The sequence below is a fragment of the Piliocolobus tephrosceles genome, chromosome 18 (genome assembly GCF_002776525.5).
Source record: "Piliocolobus tephrosceles isolate RC106 chromosome 18, ASM277652v3, whole genome shotgun sequence".
Lineage (NCBI taxonomy): Eukaryota > Metazoa > Chordata > Mammalia > Primates > Cercopithecidae > Piliocolobus > Piliocolobus tephrosceles.
This window is the reverse complement of record NC_045451.1, coordinates 45,033,927-45,051,074: the sequence shown is the minus strand read 5'-3', so window position 1 is coordinate 45,051,074 and position 17,148 is coordinate 45,033,927. Positions and strand designations below refer to the sequence as shown.

Sequence of the window (17,148 nt, the reverse complement as noted above, 5' to 3'; positions counted from 1 at the left end):
GCAGCTCGGCCCTCCCACCCTGTGGACCCACCCTGGCCACCATCCTAGAGAAGGCTACAAGGGCACCCACTGTGGAGGTTACGGCCCTCCCCCGCTTCAGCTCCACCTCAAACTGCTTTCCTCAGAATCTGAGCAGGGTTCATTTTGAGATTTGGGGTAAAATTCATCAGTGTTTTTGGAATTCTAGAAACATGCCTTGGCACTACTAAGTTCATCTTGCAATTGCCTTCCCCTCTTTCTTTGCTCACACTCTTTGCCTTGCTCCCAAGTGGCCTGTGTAGACAAACTGAGGCTGCATCTAGGCACATGAAGCCCTTCAAAGGTTCTGCAGCCCTGACCCATAAAAGGGCCACATGGGGGACTGGAGGATGCCCTGCAGGGGGCCACGTGCAAGGCTGGAGGGTCCCCTGCAGGGGGCATAGAGGTGAGCGCCTCCAGCCTCTGCTGCTCCCACTCTTGCTCTGCTGACTTCCCCTGCTCCCCACACCGTCCTCTTTTCCCACCCCCTCACCCCACACCCCTCCATGAACAGCTTTCCAGCCTAGCCCACTGCAAGGCCCCAGCCTTCTGCTTTCTTTCCTGGTGGAGCCCTAAGTGGTTGAGAATGAGTTCTCTTCCCTATCAGGAATCATCAGATGATTCAACTTTCAGTTGACCTCTCCACCCCTCACCACTTCATAGTCCTCTGCCACACCTGGGATTTGGGGTCCCTAGCTCCACGCCTCCCCATAGCTATCTTGAGCTTGCACTGGATGCCCTGCTCCCCTGTGGCACTCAGGCCTGGGCCAAGGCCTGTGCGCCAGGTTGATCTGCAGGCTTTCGAGGCCACAGGCTTCTACATACAGCGGACTGAATCACTCTCACCTTTATGATTTCCTTCCGGGAGGGAGGAAGGGAGGCCTGGGATCTAAAAATGTCACTGTGGATGCAGGGCAAAGTAGCTGGGCCCAAGCCTGGCCTCCAGCTCAACCTTCACAGACGCACCCCAGACTCCTCCTCTGAAGACCCAAGCCTGCCTGCCCACGAGGGCTGGGTTCTTTGTTCTTCCAACACTGGATCTCCTTCCCCCAGATCAGGGACCGTTCCATGCCCCCCAAGTCCTGAAATGCCACTTCCAACTCCTCCCAAAAGCCCGTAGACCCACCCAGGATGGCCAATGGGCAGGTCCCATTGGCATGGGAGAAGAGGCCTAAGGAACTAAGGAGGGTATTGCCAGCAGATGGGAGCTGTGGCAACTGCAACTCAAGGACTCCCTGGGACTCTCCTCTTTCCCCCTCCGTTCCAGCCCTGAGCCCCTCATGGGCATTCATTCACTCCTTCCCACTCTGCCTGCTCTTCTCCCAGTTTTAGAGTACAGCTGCCTGTCAGGGCCAAGCACTGTCCTGTGTACTGCAACACAAACCTGAATAGCACACAGCCCCTGTCCCTAAAGCTCAATCTAGGAAACTTCCTCATACACACCCTCATCTTTCACACATGCATGGCCCTAGACACGTAATACACCCTCACACTCAGTCCTTGAGGAGCCCCCAAGACTCCACAGGCTCAGGCTCAGCTGGCTACTCTCTTCATTAGGATGCATCTCTTCTGCCTGTAGGGTGACCCCTTCCTGGCCACTCTCGGGGTGGAGGCTCACAGAGCACAGCCCTAGGTGTGGCAATGGGATCACTGACCAGCATGGTGAAGCCCAACTCACCAAGCTGGGTGAGGAAATTATGGCGAGGCTGAACCAATTCAGGTCTCAGGTCCTAAAATCAGCTGGACTCAAGCAAAGGAGGGCCAGGCCCAAAGCCACAGCCCAGCCCTGTATAGGTCAGACTCAAAGAAGTCTGGACCCGACCCTTCCCAAAAGCATACTCAAAGCCAGAATCACAGGACTCACTGGGGTCAGGACAAGATGCTTGGTGCACTCTCCAGCCATAGAACTGGAGTGCTAGGAGTCTGAGAATCTGGCCTGCTGCTGGGGCCCAGGGTGTCTGGTAAGCGGTGGCAGAACAAGGGGCCCAGAGGCCAATCTCTGAGCTGGGCGGGGCCGGGCTGGGTGTGTTCTGCCCGCTAGCTGTGGACCTGGCCACATGCATGTTTTTGCCTACTCTTCCTGCCTTTGCTTCCTTCCTTATTTAGTTTCCTGGCAAAGATTGCTTAGAGAAACTCCCCTCTTAGCACAAGACAACAAACCCAAGCCGCCAGACGGGTAGGGCAGTGGGGAAGCAGAAAACCAGCCAGGAAGGAGAGTCACTGACTCCAACCCTGGTCCCACCCCACCCAGGACCTTGCTTCATGGAATCAAAGCCCAACTGTACTCCCCACAGCTGCCCTGCCTGGGCCCTGCTCCCACCCCCTGGTCTGCTCCACTCCCTTCTGACTTGGCCTTAGAAAACCTGCACCACCATGGGGCAGCTGCCCTAGCCCTGAGGTCCCCCTTCCACCTCCCACTTTGCTCCCAGCTATGGCTGGTCCCTCAGCTCCTGCTCAGGCTTCCTGCCCTTCTGAGCACCTGGGGCTGCAGCTCAGGCCTCAGCACGAATGAATACCCTTTACTGGCCTTTGATATGCAGGCAGTATTTTAGCTGCTTTTTTGTGCCTTTTCCTCCCTCGCTGGCAGTCCAAGGGCAGCTACTTCTCACTGCAGTCCCCAAGGCTGCCTTTAGAAGCTCCCTATCTCTTCCTAGCACCTTCCTTCTATTAGAACTTCCAACAGTCTTGGGCTGGGAAGCCTGACAGCACCATTTGTTAAAATGCTGTCTAAATGAAAATTAAATGTCAACTTTACTGTAGGAGTTATGTCACATCGTAGTTTTTTTACAGGACTGCTTAGTAGAAAGGAGGTGGTTAGATGGCTGACCCCAGAAAAGTGAGGTGTCATACGTGCTCCCTCAGGACATTCAGGATACTCTGGGGTGATGGGTTGGGGTGAGGGTAGGGTGGGCTTCTCATCCTCACTTGAAGGGAAGTAGCCTCCCTGGCTTCAAAGCTTGGCTCTGCGACTCACTAGCTGATGAGCAAGCTACTTAATCTCTCTGTGCCCCATATGTGAAATGGAAATACTAACACTACCTACCTTATAGGTAGTTGTAGCTGTGTAGTTACATCTCCTAGTTGTTACCTCTCAGCAGTGCCTGGTGCGTGGTAAGCACTGTGTGAAGGTCTAGGGTTCTAATCTTTCTGCCCTTTATATGCCCTGGTGGAAGAACCCACTCTGTATTTTAAACCACTCCTCCCAAGCCCCATCCCCAACTCTGAATGCCAGCTGGTTCAACCCTGTGGGCACTTCTGACTTTATATCCCAAACAATAAACCTGCCTTCTCACTCCTTCATCTGGGAATTCCTCTAACCTGGAGGTTTTACTCTGGCTTGAGCCAAGGAGCCTAAGACAAGCTACTTTCAGGGGTGCCCCTTGGAATCTCAGGGCATGACCCGGCCTGATTCATATCCCCCTACCCCCAAATCCTCTAGTTGACTCTAACACCTTAGTTTCATTAATGAGAAAAAAGAAGCCCAAAGAGGACAAGCACCCTAACCCAGGTCACACCTTAATGGCAGAGCTATGCTGATTTAAGAAAAAGTGTTCTACATACAGAAAAAGCAGCTTTCATGAAACCGTCCCTCCATCATGCCCCCATCTGCAGGCTGCCTCCTGGTGTCCGTGTATGCACAGAGCCAGAAGCTCCTTGAGGGCAGGGATGGTGACTCATTCATCCTTGCATCCCCAGCACTGAGCGCAGTGCCTGGCACAAGAAGGTGCCCCAACTCTGAATAACATGTGTGTTGACATCTGGACACAAGCCAGAAATGGGCAAGGATGGGAAACCAGGAGGCAGGAAAGACTGGTTTTGCTTTTCCAGGATTGCAGAGAGTGGTGGCACAAGCACTGCCCCAGAGAGAAGGCCCCTGCTCTCAGAGGGTGAAAGTTGCTACTTCTGGGTGGAGGAAGGGTGTTCTGCTGGTGTCTGTACCCCAGCACTGGGTGGAAGATTTGAGGGGAGACTGAGAAGCTGGAGACCTCCCTCCCAAACTCTGGACTCTGAAACTCAGCTTAAATGTGAAATGTTCACATGCCTGATCTTTCTCCCAATCTCTCTGTTCTTCCAGTGACTTGGGCCAAAAGCCTGGGACTCATCCTTAGCTCCTCTTTCAAAATACATCTAGAAATTAATTCCTTCACATCTCATCAACTGCTGTGATGCTGGACTGAGTGGTCAGTGCAGTAGATCTATGCTTTGGCCCCCTACAAGCTATTATCAACATAACAGCCAGGGTGACCCCACTGACAGTCAAGTTACCCATCACTCTTCTGTTCAGAACTCTCCAATGCTCTCTCCATCTCCCATTTCAGAGAAGAGACCAACGTCCACATAGTGGCCTTCAAGGCCCCACACCAGGTGGCCCTCCTCACTCTCTCAGCAACCCAGTCTCCTGCTGTTCCTACCCCACTTTGCAGCTCCACCTTGCAGCCTCTATGCTGACTGTTCCCTCAGAGGCAGGGGCATGGCTGCTCCCCTCACCTTCTATGCTCCAATTCACTTCCTCAATGAGGTCTACACTGTCCATGTGGTTTAACTGTAGCCAACAATCTTGACATACTACATCATATTCTTTGCTCACATGTCATTGTTTATTGTCTGTCTCCACCTTCTCAGTCTTGCTCATTGCTGAACCCCAAGTACCTAACACAATAGCTGGCACACAATACTGCTGAATAAATGGAGGAACATGGGCGGGGAGGGGCGGTCAGAGGGCAGCAGGGTGCTGAGCTGGAAAGGCCCAAAGGGAGCCTTCACCTCTGCTCTGTGAAGAAGCTGAGGCTGCAAGAGCCACAGCATTGGGGGAAACCAGACTGAAGGTTGACTTTTGATGTTCTGGGGTATCTCCCCCCATTCCTTCTACCTGGGGTATCTCCCCCCATTCTTTCTGCAGGAAGCACTTTGCTCAGGGGAACACTTGGGCTGGAAGAGGCGTGGCTGACTGCCTCTTCGGCTCCTAGGCAGGACCCAGCCCAGCAGAAAAGGTAACAACTACCACTCATCAAGACCCGTGTGGGGCAGGCAGGGCCCGGGATCTCAGTGCTGTACCATCACCTTCCTCAGCTTTCGTCCCATCCTGCTTTGTTTCTCAGTCAAGTTCCCTTTGAAAGATCCTGTCCTTCCTCTCTTCACTGAGCTATGGGGAAAGAGAGGGGTGCAGGGGTCAAGTGTCTAAAGACTATCAGCCCTCCTGGAAGAACTGGGGAGGAGAGAGCTGGGGGTCAGGGAGCAGGCCCCGCGGGCGGCTGCAGCTCTCCTGGGTAGAGCCTGTTCTGCCCCCAACCTCTCTCAGCCTGAGCTTGCCACCTGTTCACCCCAGGGTTCTCTGGCCAACAGGACTGCCAATGTAGACCCGGAGGCGCAGGCCCAGGCCTCGCCTCACTCGCCCGGAGTGGCTCCCTCACTCCTGCCCCTGGTGGCCCTGCCACAGGGAGATGGCCAGGCCCATTTCTGCCGGGGTGACGGCAGCTCTGCGCCTGGCCGGAGGCGCAGGGCGAGGAGCAGGTTGAGCCGGGCGCAGCGGGTCCAAGGCACCAGTGAGGGTCCGGCCCACGGAGGCCGGAGAAGGCGGCGGGTCCGTCTGGTTCCCTCCCAACCCCCGTCCCCGCGCCCCGGCCGCCCCCGGTTACCTGTGCGAGTCCTGGTCTCCCCCGGGGGACGCTCCCGCCGGCGCTCAGTACGGGCGATTGGCGTCTTTGGGCCGCTTCAGCTGCACCTTGAGCCTCTTCATGCCGATCTGGAAGCCGTTCATGGCCTGGATGGCAGTCTGCGCGCTGGCCGGGTTGTCGAAGCTCACGAAGCCTGGCGAGACACGAGGGACGAGGGCCTGGGTTTCCACGGGGCCGCCCGGGGCGCTGCCGGCGGGGAGGGGTGGGGGTGGGGGGACAGGGGGGTGGGGCGGGGCGGGCCTGAGGCTCCTCCCCTAGGTCCCCGCCCCGGTGCCCGCCCCCCTCCAGCCCGCGCACGCGTGCGAGGCTCCTCCCCGGGCAGGCGCTGGCGGGGTCCCGGCTAGCTGACCTGCGCCTCGTCTCTGGCCGCGCCACTCGCCCGGCGCCCGCTCCCCAGGTTGGGTCCGCGGCCGGGCGGCGCTCGAAGAGGCGCCCGCCCCCCACCCCCGCCGGCCCCGGCACCTCAGCCCTCGCCTTGGCGGGAGAGGGCGGACACACCTGCGGGTGGAGGAGTTTATTGGACACTGTCCTCCCTGACAGGAGGGGGCCTGGCAGCGCGCGGGCACAGGGTGCCGGCCTGGGGAGAGAGACGAGTGCGAGGGGCCGGGAGGGAGACGCCGCCGAGAAACTTCACCGCCGGCCCGGCCGCCCCCCTCGCCAGCGCAGGTGCCCGGCGGTCGGGGGAGGCCCAGAGGCTGAGCTCTCGCAGCCCCTCCGCCCCCACTCCCGGCTCTGCCCGCCCCTCCAGGCTCCGGGTGAGCCCTAGGCGTCACCTCGCCCCGGGCGCCGTCGGCACCTCTCTTCTCCACGCCCTGAGCTGTGGACTAAGCATGCACCAGCTGATATGTCCGCAACAGGTAACAAGACCATCAGTGCAAATCAGGCCACAGGCCTCCGTGCAGAAGCGCTTCCCACGCGTTCACTCCTGTGCCCACATGGGATGCAGAATCTTGCGGCTCCCAGGCCCACCCGCGCAGGTCCCAGATGGGCACGGGTCATGTTCCCAAAAGGTCAGAAGTCACCTTTGGGGAACTCGGAATGCATCTCCTTATACAGACAACATTTTACATCAGCATTTCCCAAACTGACCCTAACAGGTGCTCCTCGAGAAAGGTCTTGTGTGGTCAGGAGATTTATAGCCAGGCCCACTGGGCCAGTCCAGCGTATCAACAAATAACGTCCCCTCCCTCACCGAGATGTAGTAAATTAACTTTTATAGTTTTGTTTAATCTAGTATTTCCTTGAATTTATTCGACTTTAGAGGCCTCTTCTCCTGTAAAAAGGACTTAGATCCTGCAAAATATATGAAAGCTTGGCGAGAGACCGAGGCCTTCCCCTGAACGTGCCCGTTGTGTACTGGTCCCCAAATGGCCATTAGGTATAAGACAGAGATGCACAGCCACCCCGGAGTGAAGTAGAAGCCGTCTTCTCAGCTAACTGTTCGTGGTACCTCGGGCCTGCCTTGGGACTTCTCTCCAAGAAAGAGAGCCCTTCCTCACTTTCCCTACCTGGTGGCTCTTTTTCCCTCTTTCCCTCTGCCCCAGATGCTGCCTCCGTCGTCTCTTACTTTCTCTCCTCTCCTTCCTGTCTTGCTCAAGTTTGCTCTGCAGCCAAACAAGCACAACAATTGGTCAGCTGGGCCCAGAGCAACAAAACCAACCTCTGTATAAATATAGATACCAGAATACATAGGGAGAATTTCAGCTGATCCATAGTCGGAGATTCGCCTCCAGCCATGTTTCTACCAGCTCAGCCCCTCCTGGCCTGTTCCCACCTCCACTGACCTGTATGTCTAATCACTAAAGTCAAGTTCTTAGTAAACCGGAGCAGTTTTCAAATATGTGAATTGTGTGTTGATACTGCTTTCCCCCGAATAAGGAAGGTGGCTGGACAAAAGCTGTCCCTGCCAGGACAAGGTAGCCTGACTATGGGGGACCTGCTGCCCCTCATTCCTCTTATCATCCACCTCAGCTCAAAGAAGGGAGGGGAAAGAAGATAAAAAGGGCTGGAGGAGCTGTCTAGGGCACAGGTGTAGAGGCAGGCAGAACCACTGTGTGCGGGGAGCAGAGAGGAAGTTCTGGAGGAGGGCAGAAGCCCAGCCTTCCGGGAAGAGTTTAGCACTCCCCGGAAGCCCAAGAGTTGAGAAGGAGTCCAGGGAACTTTTCTTCCCTTGAACTGTTATTAACTGGCTAGCAGTCAGAGCAGGGTCTCTCCCCTGCAGACTGGAGGCCCCTGTGGCAGGGCTCTGGGCACTGTCACCCAAGTTCATGCTTCTAGGACCATCTTCCTTCTTCCAGAGCTACCTCTCCTGCCCTCTTCTTACTCTCAGAAGGTTTCTTCTCCCAGGCCCTGTGGGAAGGCCCGCAGGTAGAATCCCCCCATGGTATCCCCCCAGCCCTCCTTCTGACATAGGAACTTTTCTGCTTGACATGCCCTCATGAAGGTCTCTGGAAGATTCTGCTCATAAATTTACATGTATGCTTATAAAGAGTGAATGTGGCCCTTGAGGAGTTCTCTTTAACACAGGGCCACTTTTACAGCAAAAATAGCACTTTAAGAACAAAGGGGACCTAGCACTTCCTGCGGGTCTGCCCTGGGTAAGCTCCCTAACAGCACCCCTGGGGCAATGATTCAAATCCCCTTTTTACAGAGGAAGCCAGTGAGGCTCACAGGGCTAAATAACTTGCCCATGAGGGAATGCTGAAGTTAGGTCTCACTTTATTTTTGTTTATGTATTTATTTTATTTTTGAGACGGAGTATTGCTGTGTCGCTAGGTTGGAGTGCAGTGGTGTGATCTCGGCTCACTGTAACCTCCCTTCCTGAGTTCAAGCAATTCTTCTGCCTCCACCTCCCAAGTAGGTGGGACTTCAGGCGCCTGCCATCATGCCCAGCTAATTTTGTATTTTTAGTAGAGATGGAGTTTCACCATGTTGGCCAGGCTGGTTTTGAACTCCTGTCCTCAAGTGATCTGCCCACCTCGGCCTCCCAAAGTGCTGGTATTATAGGCATGAGCCACTGCGCCCAGCCTAGGTCTCACTTTAAAGGCCTCTGTGATATTATTGGCAGAAAGCTCAGCCGCCTGGTGAAAGAGAGAACCCAAGTGGCTTAACCAGGAACAGCTGGGCTGGACCAGCATCTCAGGAGTCTGTCCTTTCTTCAGGGCTGGTATGCTTGACATCAGAAATTTGTTCAAGAGAGGAGAGCTAGATTAGAGGTATACAAAGAATGTTTCTTTAAAAAGCAGGAAGAAAAAAATGTAGTCCTGGCTAATTTAAGTGGGCTAACAGCTTGAAGAGGATAGTGCTCAGAGTAGACTGCGAGGAAATGCCTTTGGAAAGCCGGGCTGCACCCACACCCGGGACAGTGCAAATGAGCCAAGTCTGGCTATGGCTGGAGACTAAACCTGTTCCAGCAGAGGCGCCCAGAGCTTCCTGGGCTCTCAGCAGTGCTCTTCTCATTTATGTAACATTTGGGACTTACTTAAAGAGCAGATGCAACTGATTTCCAGCTTGTTGTTTTTACGTACATAATTATAATTCATAAGGAGAAATACCAAAGAGTGGAGGCCCGCAACTCTGTCTTTTGCTTTTGCTTTGTTTTTCCACACCCAGAGAGAAATGAGCTGCTGGGGCAACTCCATGCCATTGAAAGACCACAAGTTCCCTGTGGCAGCTCCAGAGGGAAAGGGACAATGGTGCAAAGATCTTGACTACTTTGGGGAACATGTTCTGAATCCTCAAGCCTTTCATGATTCCAGAAAGTTGGACTCCAGAGTGGAAACTCCTTAGCATGTGCTTCCTGATGCTGCACTCCTGTCTCCTCTCCCCTCCACCACCCCCAAGCTGTGACTTGGGTTCCCTGGCAACATAGCCTCCTACTCTCTCCTCCCAGCCCCAGAATCTGGGGGTCAGCCTGGAGATACTGAGTTTCTGTCACATTCGGCTCTGGTTCCATATGTGGCTCTCTGGGGACTGGACTCTTCAGTCCTCATGACTTATGAAAGGGTCTGGCCCAGAAGGAAGGGCTGATGGAGAAGGATGAGGAGGTCGGAGGGCAACAAGGAGGAGTGGAGGAGAGGGTGAAATGAAATTCCAGGAGGAGGTCTGACGCTTCCTAGATAGGGTTGCCAGACTTAGCAAATAAAAACACGGGCCAGTTACATTTAAGCTTCAGATCAACAATAAATACTTTTTTACTGTAAGTACATACTTATACTAAAAATGGATACTTTGTCTATCTGAAATTCAAATTTAACTGGCCATCCTATATTTTATCTGACAGCCATACTTCTGGATGCTTCCAAGTTTTCCCCCTCCCATCTAACACCATGCCCTGGGCACATTTCCGGCAAACTGTATTTTTATTACTCTCAGCTCAAGGATCTCCCACCGTTTCCACTGCCTACTACACTGCACGAAGCATCCCCATCTGCGTAGTGGAAACACAGACAGCGCACCCCTGTGCCTAGTCTCACTGTCCTCTGGCTCCTCGCACCCCAGCCCCATGCCTTCCTCATCCAATTCTCCCCACCTGGAGTTCCCTCCCTTTCTTTTTGTGTATTTACATCCATCTGCCTTTCTTGTCGCTTCATTATTAGGTGCCTGGCAGATTTCACTGCTGTAAACATAATTTTCATCTAAGCTCAGTGCTTAGGCTTCCTGAGGGCAGGGACCAGTCTCCTCTTCCTGACTCCTCAACAATACCCACCTCTGGTGGCCTGAGGCAGGTGAGTGGGGAGGGCAGGAGGGGAGCAAAAAGCAGGGTAGACAGAGAAGGAATTGGGGCAGGACAGAAAGCTGGAGAGAGGAGGCCAAGGGGCGGGCAGGAGAGGGGCCTGGCTCGGTGATTGCCCTGTCCAGGTGTCACGTTCTGCTTTAGCCTCGGGGCTCAGGCCAGGCCACTCTCACCATGAGAGGAGAGGGGCTACTGGGGGAATGGGTGTGGCTGGGCTCTGCCTGCTGCCCCTCCTACCCCTGCTCAAAGCGGCCCCTTTCCCTTCTCAGTCGGTTGGAATTTGGCTGGAAGAGGAAATCCATTTCTTGGACTGGGAGTGGGAGATGAGGAGCCAGGTGGGGTGGGTAGGGAAAGCCAAGAAGCAAAAGGAGTAGTGGGAGAGAGAAGGGTGAGATGAGGCTGGCAAGGGCCATGGAGCAGCTGGGGCGGGGGCAATGTGAAGGAGCAGGTTAAAAGCAGTCGGACACCAGTAGGTTGGTGTGAGCACCGCCCTGTCCTAGGTGAAGCTAATTGGTTTGTTATCTTTACCCACCAAAGCATTTACTTTGGTTAGTCGCCCGATCCACAAACACTTTCGAGGAGATGACATTACCGAAAGGGAGGAACATCTGCATCAGCTCAGCGTCCCCAAACTCCTGGGGCAGATGGTAGATGAACAGGTTACAGCCCTCGGGCCCTGCGGTGAGGGGAGGGGGTGGGCGGGGGAGGAGGGATGGCAGGGTGGGGGAAGAGAGAGACAGAGGAGAGGTGAGCGAGTTAGGCAGCACAGCAGGGAGGGGTGGGGGCAAGGTTAGGAGGGAGGGTCTCATTCCAGATCCAAGGGAGCCCCAGAAGAGGCAGGGATGCTGAGCCCCAGGTCTGAGCTCCGGTCTCTGCTCTGCCCTTGCGCAAGTCACTGAACGTCTCTGTGCCTTGGCTGCCTTTTCTATAAAATGGATCTGTAGCAGAGTCTTGGAAACCCTAGGGCTCCAGAGGCGGAGTCGACCTACTGCTGTGTCTCTGGAAACCAGGTGCTGAGGATAGGGAAGGCCCAGGAGACCCGGGAGGCCTCCCTCCTGCCCAGCCCCTGCTCTGGGGGGACCAGGGTATCCCCTGGGGCAGCTGTGTCCTGTGCTGGGGAGACGCCCCACTTTCCCCTCTCGCAGGCCAAGCTCAGACTCAGGGTGCCCATCCTCCCCCTGGCCTGCAGCCTCTCCTTCTCATCTGCCCCTCACGGCCCAACTGTCCTGCCCAGTTCCTCACACCCAGGAAACCAAGATTTATCCTGCCTCCTCCTGTATAGGTGCGTAGGAAGGGCTGCAACCGAGGCTCTATGATTAGCCAGGGAACCCTCCAGCCTCATGACATGAATGTTCTTCATTTGGTTACCACAGTAACAGCCCTGTGACTTCAGCAGCACAAACTATGTGTCAGGCTGTTCTGAGCTCTTTACATGTACCTAACTCACTTCATCCTTACAGCAACCCTGTGATGTTATTATCATCATTGCCACTTCACAGATGAGGAAGTGAGGCCCAGAGAGGTTAAGTCACCTGCCAAAACACACACAGCTGGGAGGGGCCTGGAGCCAGTACATGAGCCCAGCCTCTCTGTCTCCATAGTGTGAGTTTTCTCCCTCTTGCTACCAAAAAATCTCAATACCCCAGACTCCCTGAACACTAAGCAGGGCTTTAGCTTTCTAAAATTCCAAATAACTATTTACCTGTTTCTTTTGAAATAGTCAAAACACTCAATTTTAACTCTTTGAAATGGAAATCGTTCCAAGATGTGTCTTAGATGGCATATGTCACATATAGTTTCATCTTTTAAAGTGACCTGTGGTCATTTCAATGATGGCACCCAAGCTGTGGTGGGAATGGGAAGGAACCAGCTGCACCTAGCGTTGTGTAAGAAGCAAGGTTCTGACCAGAGGCTGCTGGAAACCTAGGCGTGAGCTGAACAGTGAAGGCTGTACGGCACCGACGTGGGCTGCTGCATGGCTTTCGCAGCCAGAGCCAACCGTCCTTGTTCTCCAGGAGCAGTGAGGCTGCCAGACAACCCAGTTCTGGAGCAAAGACTCGATTTAGAGACTCTGCACCTTCTCTTCTGCTCCTGTACCTTCCACTCTCCTCCTTTTCTCCATCTATTTCTACTCCCTCGAGGTTCACAGCCTAGAACAAAAATTTCCCCAACCCCTAAAGCTGCCCAAGGAGCCACTGGCCTCCTCCCTCCTTGCTGCTCACCCTGCACCCTCTGCCCACCCAGCCCTCCGGCCTCCCCTCCCTGGACTGCTGGCTCCCAGGCATCCTGCCAGGGGACGGCGCATTCAGAACCAGGCACAAATGTGCTCCCTCACCCCCTTCCAGGGGTTCCTGGTGCTGGATACCCCTGAGCTCTGGTGGCCCTCCCCTCACCCTGTCCCCTCCAACCATGCTGTCTTCCCACTGGTTCATGCCCTGTGAATGTGCCCTTGATGGCCCCCAGCTCCCCATACCCTCCCTCTCTGAAAGAACCTCCGGCCTCTCCCTGCTCGTGCCCGAATCCACACTTCATCCTCTGGGGAGGGGCTCTTTCTCCTTTGTCTGGAGGTTTTTCTCTCCAACCAGACTGGCTGCTCCCAGGGGCATGCTCCTTCTTGCGTCCTCCTGCCCAACCCCCTCCAGGCCCGCACACACCTACCTCCCTCCTCCCATCCTCACCATTCCAGGCTCTGACTGCTCCACCCCAGGCTGACACCTGCCTTGACTTGGGGCCCTGGCTCCGAGTTCAAGTTCTGCAAGCTGCTTTATGTGGAAGTTACATGTGTTCTCCTTAGAGATAAGGAGCCTTCACAGACAGGGCCCACAGGCTTAATCCCATGTGCACGGTGTGTGGTGGAGCCCCAGGGATGACTCTCTAGCCCAGGCCTGACAAAGAAGCCAGGGCAGCAGCTCTAGTCCCTTCCCCTGGACAGTGAGTCCACACGCTGTCTAACTCCAGCTACCTCCAAGTCCGTCTGCACTCCCTCATTCACAGATGACAGAACATGCAGATGGTAGAGCTGGCAGGACTTTAGAGACCAATCTGGTCCAGGCTAGCCTTCTGAGAAATAGTGAAGCGGAGCTGCAGAGACAGAAAGCAGCTACCCCTGACCACCCTGCAGCCCTGGCAGAGCCACTGCGGCAGCCATCCCTGAGGGTAACCTCGTCCAATCTGTGGGGCAGATGGCCTCTGGGGAATTCAGGCATCTGTCCATTTTCAGGCTTAGCTCAAAGATGAGGAGGTGGCAGAAGGGTCCTCCCCTGCCACCAGAATATCCTGATATTTCCATGACTTTCCTCATGGGGAGGGGACCACGATGTAAAAAGGCCAACTCTTGGCAGGGATGGAGGAACGCAGCCTTCTTTCTTGTCCATGACTTGGACAACTCTATGGGACACGGTTTTGGCCAGGCTCCAGCCCACCTTGCACCTGTCTCTCCCTGGCCCCATGCTCACCTTGGACTCTGCAGCAGCTGTACTTTTGCTCCCGCTGTTCCCCCTGCCTGGACCACCTGCCTCCCCAGTTCTATGTGCTGCCAACCTCTGCTCATCCTTCCAGACCCACAGAAGCCTTCCTGACAAACCACTCTCAGAGCCATGCCCTCACCCACCCACACTGTGCGGCTCTGTTGGTGTGTTACTCTTCCCCATCCCTTGCTTCCCTGGGGTGGCTCAACCCATGCACCATGGCCTGGGAGAATGGGGACAATGGCAGCAGATCCCACCACTCCAAGGAGAGGCTGGAGACAGGACTGGCCACAGAGGGCCTAGACTAGGGAGCAGGGTATAGTGGGGCAGGAACTGCAGCTGCTCAGAGATGGAGAGAAGGAATGAGGAGTTCAGAGCTACACGCACAGGATGGTGCAGAGTGTAGGGTGGGAGAGGGGCAGGAGGGCCCATGGGAGCCTGAGTTTAAGGCCTGCAGTAGGGGCTGTCATGTGTGTTGGGCAGGGTGGCATTGACCTGTAACTGTGTGAGGGGTGGGGCAGGATTCAGAGACCCCTGAGCCAACAGGCCAGAATGATTCAGGGAGCTGACAATGGCCTGAAACCAGTGGGAGAAAAAATATCAGGGCCTGTGGGCACAGCTCTCTGTTCTGGACCGGGAGCAGTCGACATGGGGACTCCTGGATCCCACCCCTTGTGGCCCCAGTCTGACTGATGAAGGCTTGGACTGTGGAGAAGGCAAGGGCAGGGTAGGCCCAGGGTTGCAGCCCAATGAGGGGACTACCCTCACCCCCACTTCACCAGTGGTAGCCCAGTGTCCCTCAGCTGCAGCAGTGTGTGGCAGGGTACAGACTGGGCCTTCCTGTGCACCCCTCTGGGTCCTGTAACTTGGCTCTCCTGGGCACGGGAAGCCCTGATGCCCCCGATCTCAGAAGTTGCCTGCTGAGTGTGAGCTGGGGCGGTATGCCTCATGCACAGCCTTGGAAGGGGTGGTAGCTTGGTAAAGAAAGGGCGGTGTGCACAGACACTTACAGAATGGAGTTCAGGGGCAGACTCAGCCGGCTTGGTCCTCACACCCCTCCACAGAATGCTCCCCAATCTACTCACTTTCCTTTGAGGACACTGAGGCTGAGGGGATAGAGTGATTTGTTCAGAGTCACAGGGGAAGGAGGTGCCAGAGTCCCACCCAAAAGGGTTTTCTCTGAAGGCCAGGCTCTCAGCCAGGCAGGCTGTGGCACCTGTTTGGGGTCTGAGGGACCTGTCTGGCACTGGGGCCTGTCAAATGATGTTGGACCAGCAGACTCTTGAGGCCCTTTCCAGGACTAATCTACATCGGAGGGTGTCAGGACACTGTGCTGCAGGGGCTATGAGTTAGGCTTTTGGAAGCCACCGGAAGGCTCTGACCACAGGGGCTGCCAGGGGCAGATTTGGTGCCTCACTACCCAGTGACCGTTTCCATAGGGGTAGAGAGGACAGGACCTTGTTGGTGTCCGGCCCCTCAAGCTGAGCTCTCTGTGGCAGGCCCACAGAGCCCCAGAGGGTGGGCCTGTTCATCCAGCCTGCTGTCTTCCTGCTTATGTGGATCCCTAGGCACTGAGACGGGAAGACACTGACTGGCATTCTGTGGTCCCTGGCAACTGACCCAAAGATCTTGCTGTCCTGCCCTGTTCACACCAGGGCCTTTGGACACAGCTTTCCAGGATCACCCCCTTCTTCCACTAGGCCTGCACTAGGGCATTCTCTATCCCTTCTCATCCTGCCCATGCAGTCCTGCCCTGGGAGCTCCACGTGCTTCTCCTGGTCACTCAGAGGGCACAGCTTCTGTGGGTAATAAACTCATCTCCCTCTCCCACTCCCCTCAGCCATGAGCCCTCCTACTTCTTCCCACCCTCACCACTGGCCAAATCCTGTGACCAGAGGAGGGGGGTTCTTGGACCCCACCTCCTCTGGGGCTTCCCTTCCTGACCCTCTGAGCCTGGTTACCATCTTTTCCTCAATGTGCGCAGCTATCAGAACTGGTTCTGCAAACCACCATGTTGTTGGAGTCTCATCTCCCAGCTATGCTCCCTGGGAACACAGTGGTGGGCCCTCCAGGGAAAACCCCAAGGATGGGCCTCTATCTCCTCTGGAAGATCAGAAACTCCCTGGGTCAGGGACAAGGCCTCCACTGGCACACACATGCCTAACCTCTGCTAGGTTCTGTTTAAGGGATGGTTCAAGGGCTTGCCAAGGAAGAAGCACAAACCCAACCATTCAGAAGCGGTTCTCATAAACCAAGGTTTCAATATGTGAGCTCTGTGTCAGGCCAGTAGCAATGATTGAGGGGAGTAGGAAAGGCGCCTTGTGTGGGACCTGCCAGCACTCAGGGCATTCTGTTCAGGCCCCTGCCCTAGGCCAGACACCACTCTGGTGTACAGAGCTGCCCACAAGAAGTGGACCTCTACCCTTAAGTTGGAGAGCGCCACTCCTCACAGCCTTGCTGTCTTCCCTTGCCCACCTCAACACAGCACACAAACGTGGTCACCTTTCCAACACACACCCCAGCCCAAGGCCCAGGTGAGCAGCCTCTTTGGGGACAACTGGGGTAGGGAGGGGCCCAGGAGCTGGCCTGCAAACTCACCTTCTCTCTGCTGCTGGGGGATCATTGGAGGCGGCTGAGGAAAGGCCTGGCTTATCTGACCATAGGCAGCAGGGTAGGCGGCTGCTGGAGGCCCAAGACAAGAAGCAAGAGCCGGCGACAAGGCAGAGAGTGGAAGCAGGAAGAAAGAGAGAGATTTCAGTGCAGGCAGTAAAAGCAGATCAGCCAAAAAGCGCCCTGCCACTCGGCCACTTAGGACAAAGCCAGCTTTCAGTTCCCGGACTAACAGAGAAGTTGCAAGGTGAAGAGTGGAAATGCGTGTGTGGGTGTGTGTACGTATGTGTGTGCATGTGTGTACATTACATGCATACATGTATGTACGTGTGGGTATGTGTATGTGTGTGCGTGTGTGTACATTACACGTATACATGCATGTGTGTGGGTGTACGCGTGTGTGTACATTACATGCATATATGCATGTGTGGGGGGGTGTATGTGTGTGAGTACGTTACATGCACACATGCATGTGTGTATGTGTATGTGTGTGTACGTTACATGTGTGCAGGCACGTGTGGCTGTGTGTACATGTATGTACATGTGTATGTGTGGGTGTGTGCATGTGTGTACATGGTGTTAGTGCACGTGTGCATACATTACATGCATACATGCACGTGTGTGTACATGTGTGCACGTGTGT

General features: G+C 55.2%; 1 protein-coding gene across 50 annotated transcripts in view; it reads right to left on the bottom strand.

The window, feature by feature from the left end:
* CELF4 (CUGBP Elav-like family member 4) overlaps positions 1–17,148 on the bottom strand; it is a 317,087-nt gene that overhangs the window by 3,919 nt on the left and 296,020 nt on the right. For 13 of the 50 annotated variants that reach the window (XR_004228581.1, XR_004228582.1, XR_004228584.1 and 10 more), the window contains exons 10-12: positions 16,494–16,577; positions 11,021–11,104; positions 5,655–5,826 (exon numbers count right to left, since the gene is read on the bottom strand). Coding sequence is in view for 44 of the 50 variants with exons in the window: in XM_031934514.1 (XP_031790374.1) it covers positions 5,699–5,826; positions 11,021–11,104; positions 16,494–16,577 (296 nt within the window). In the remaining 6 variants the exon portion in view is untranslated. Of the gene's footprint in view, positions 1–5,654; positions 5,827–6,191; positions 6,271–10,960; positions 11,105–16,493; positions 16,578–17,148 lie in introns of all 50 variants that reach the window. The other 37 variants (XR_004228583.1, XM_031934516.1, XM_031934519.1 and 34 more) reach the window with 8 other exon arrangements.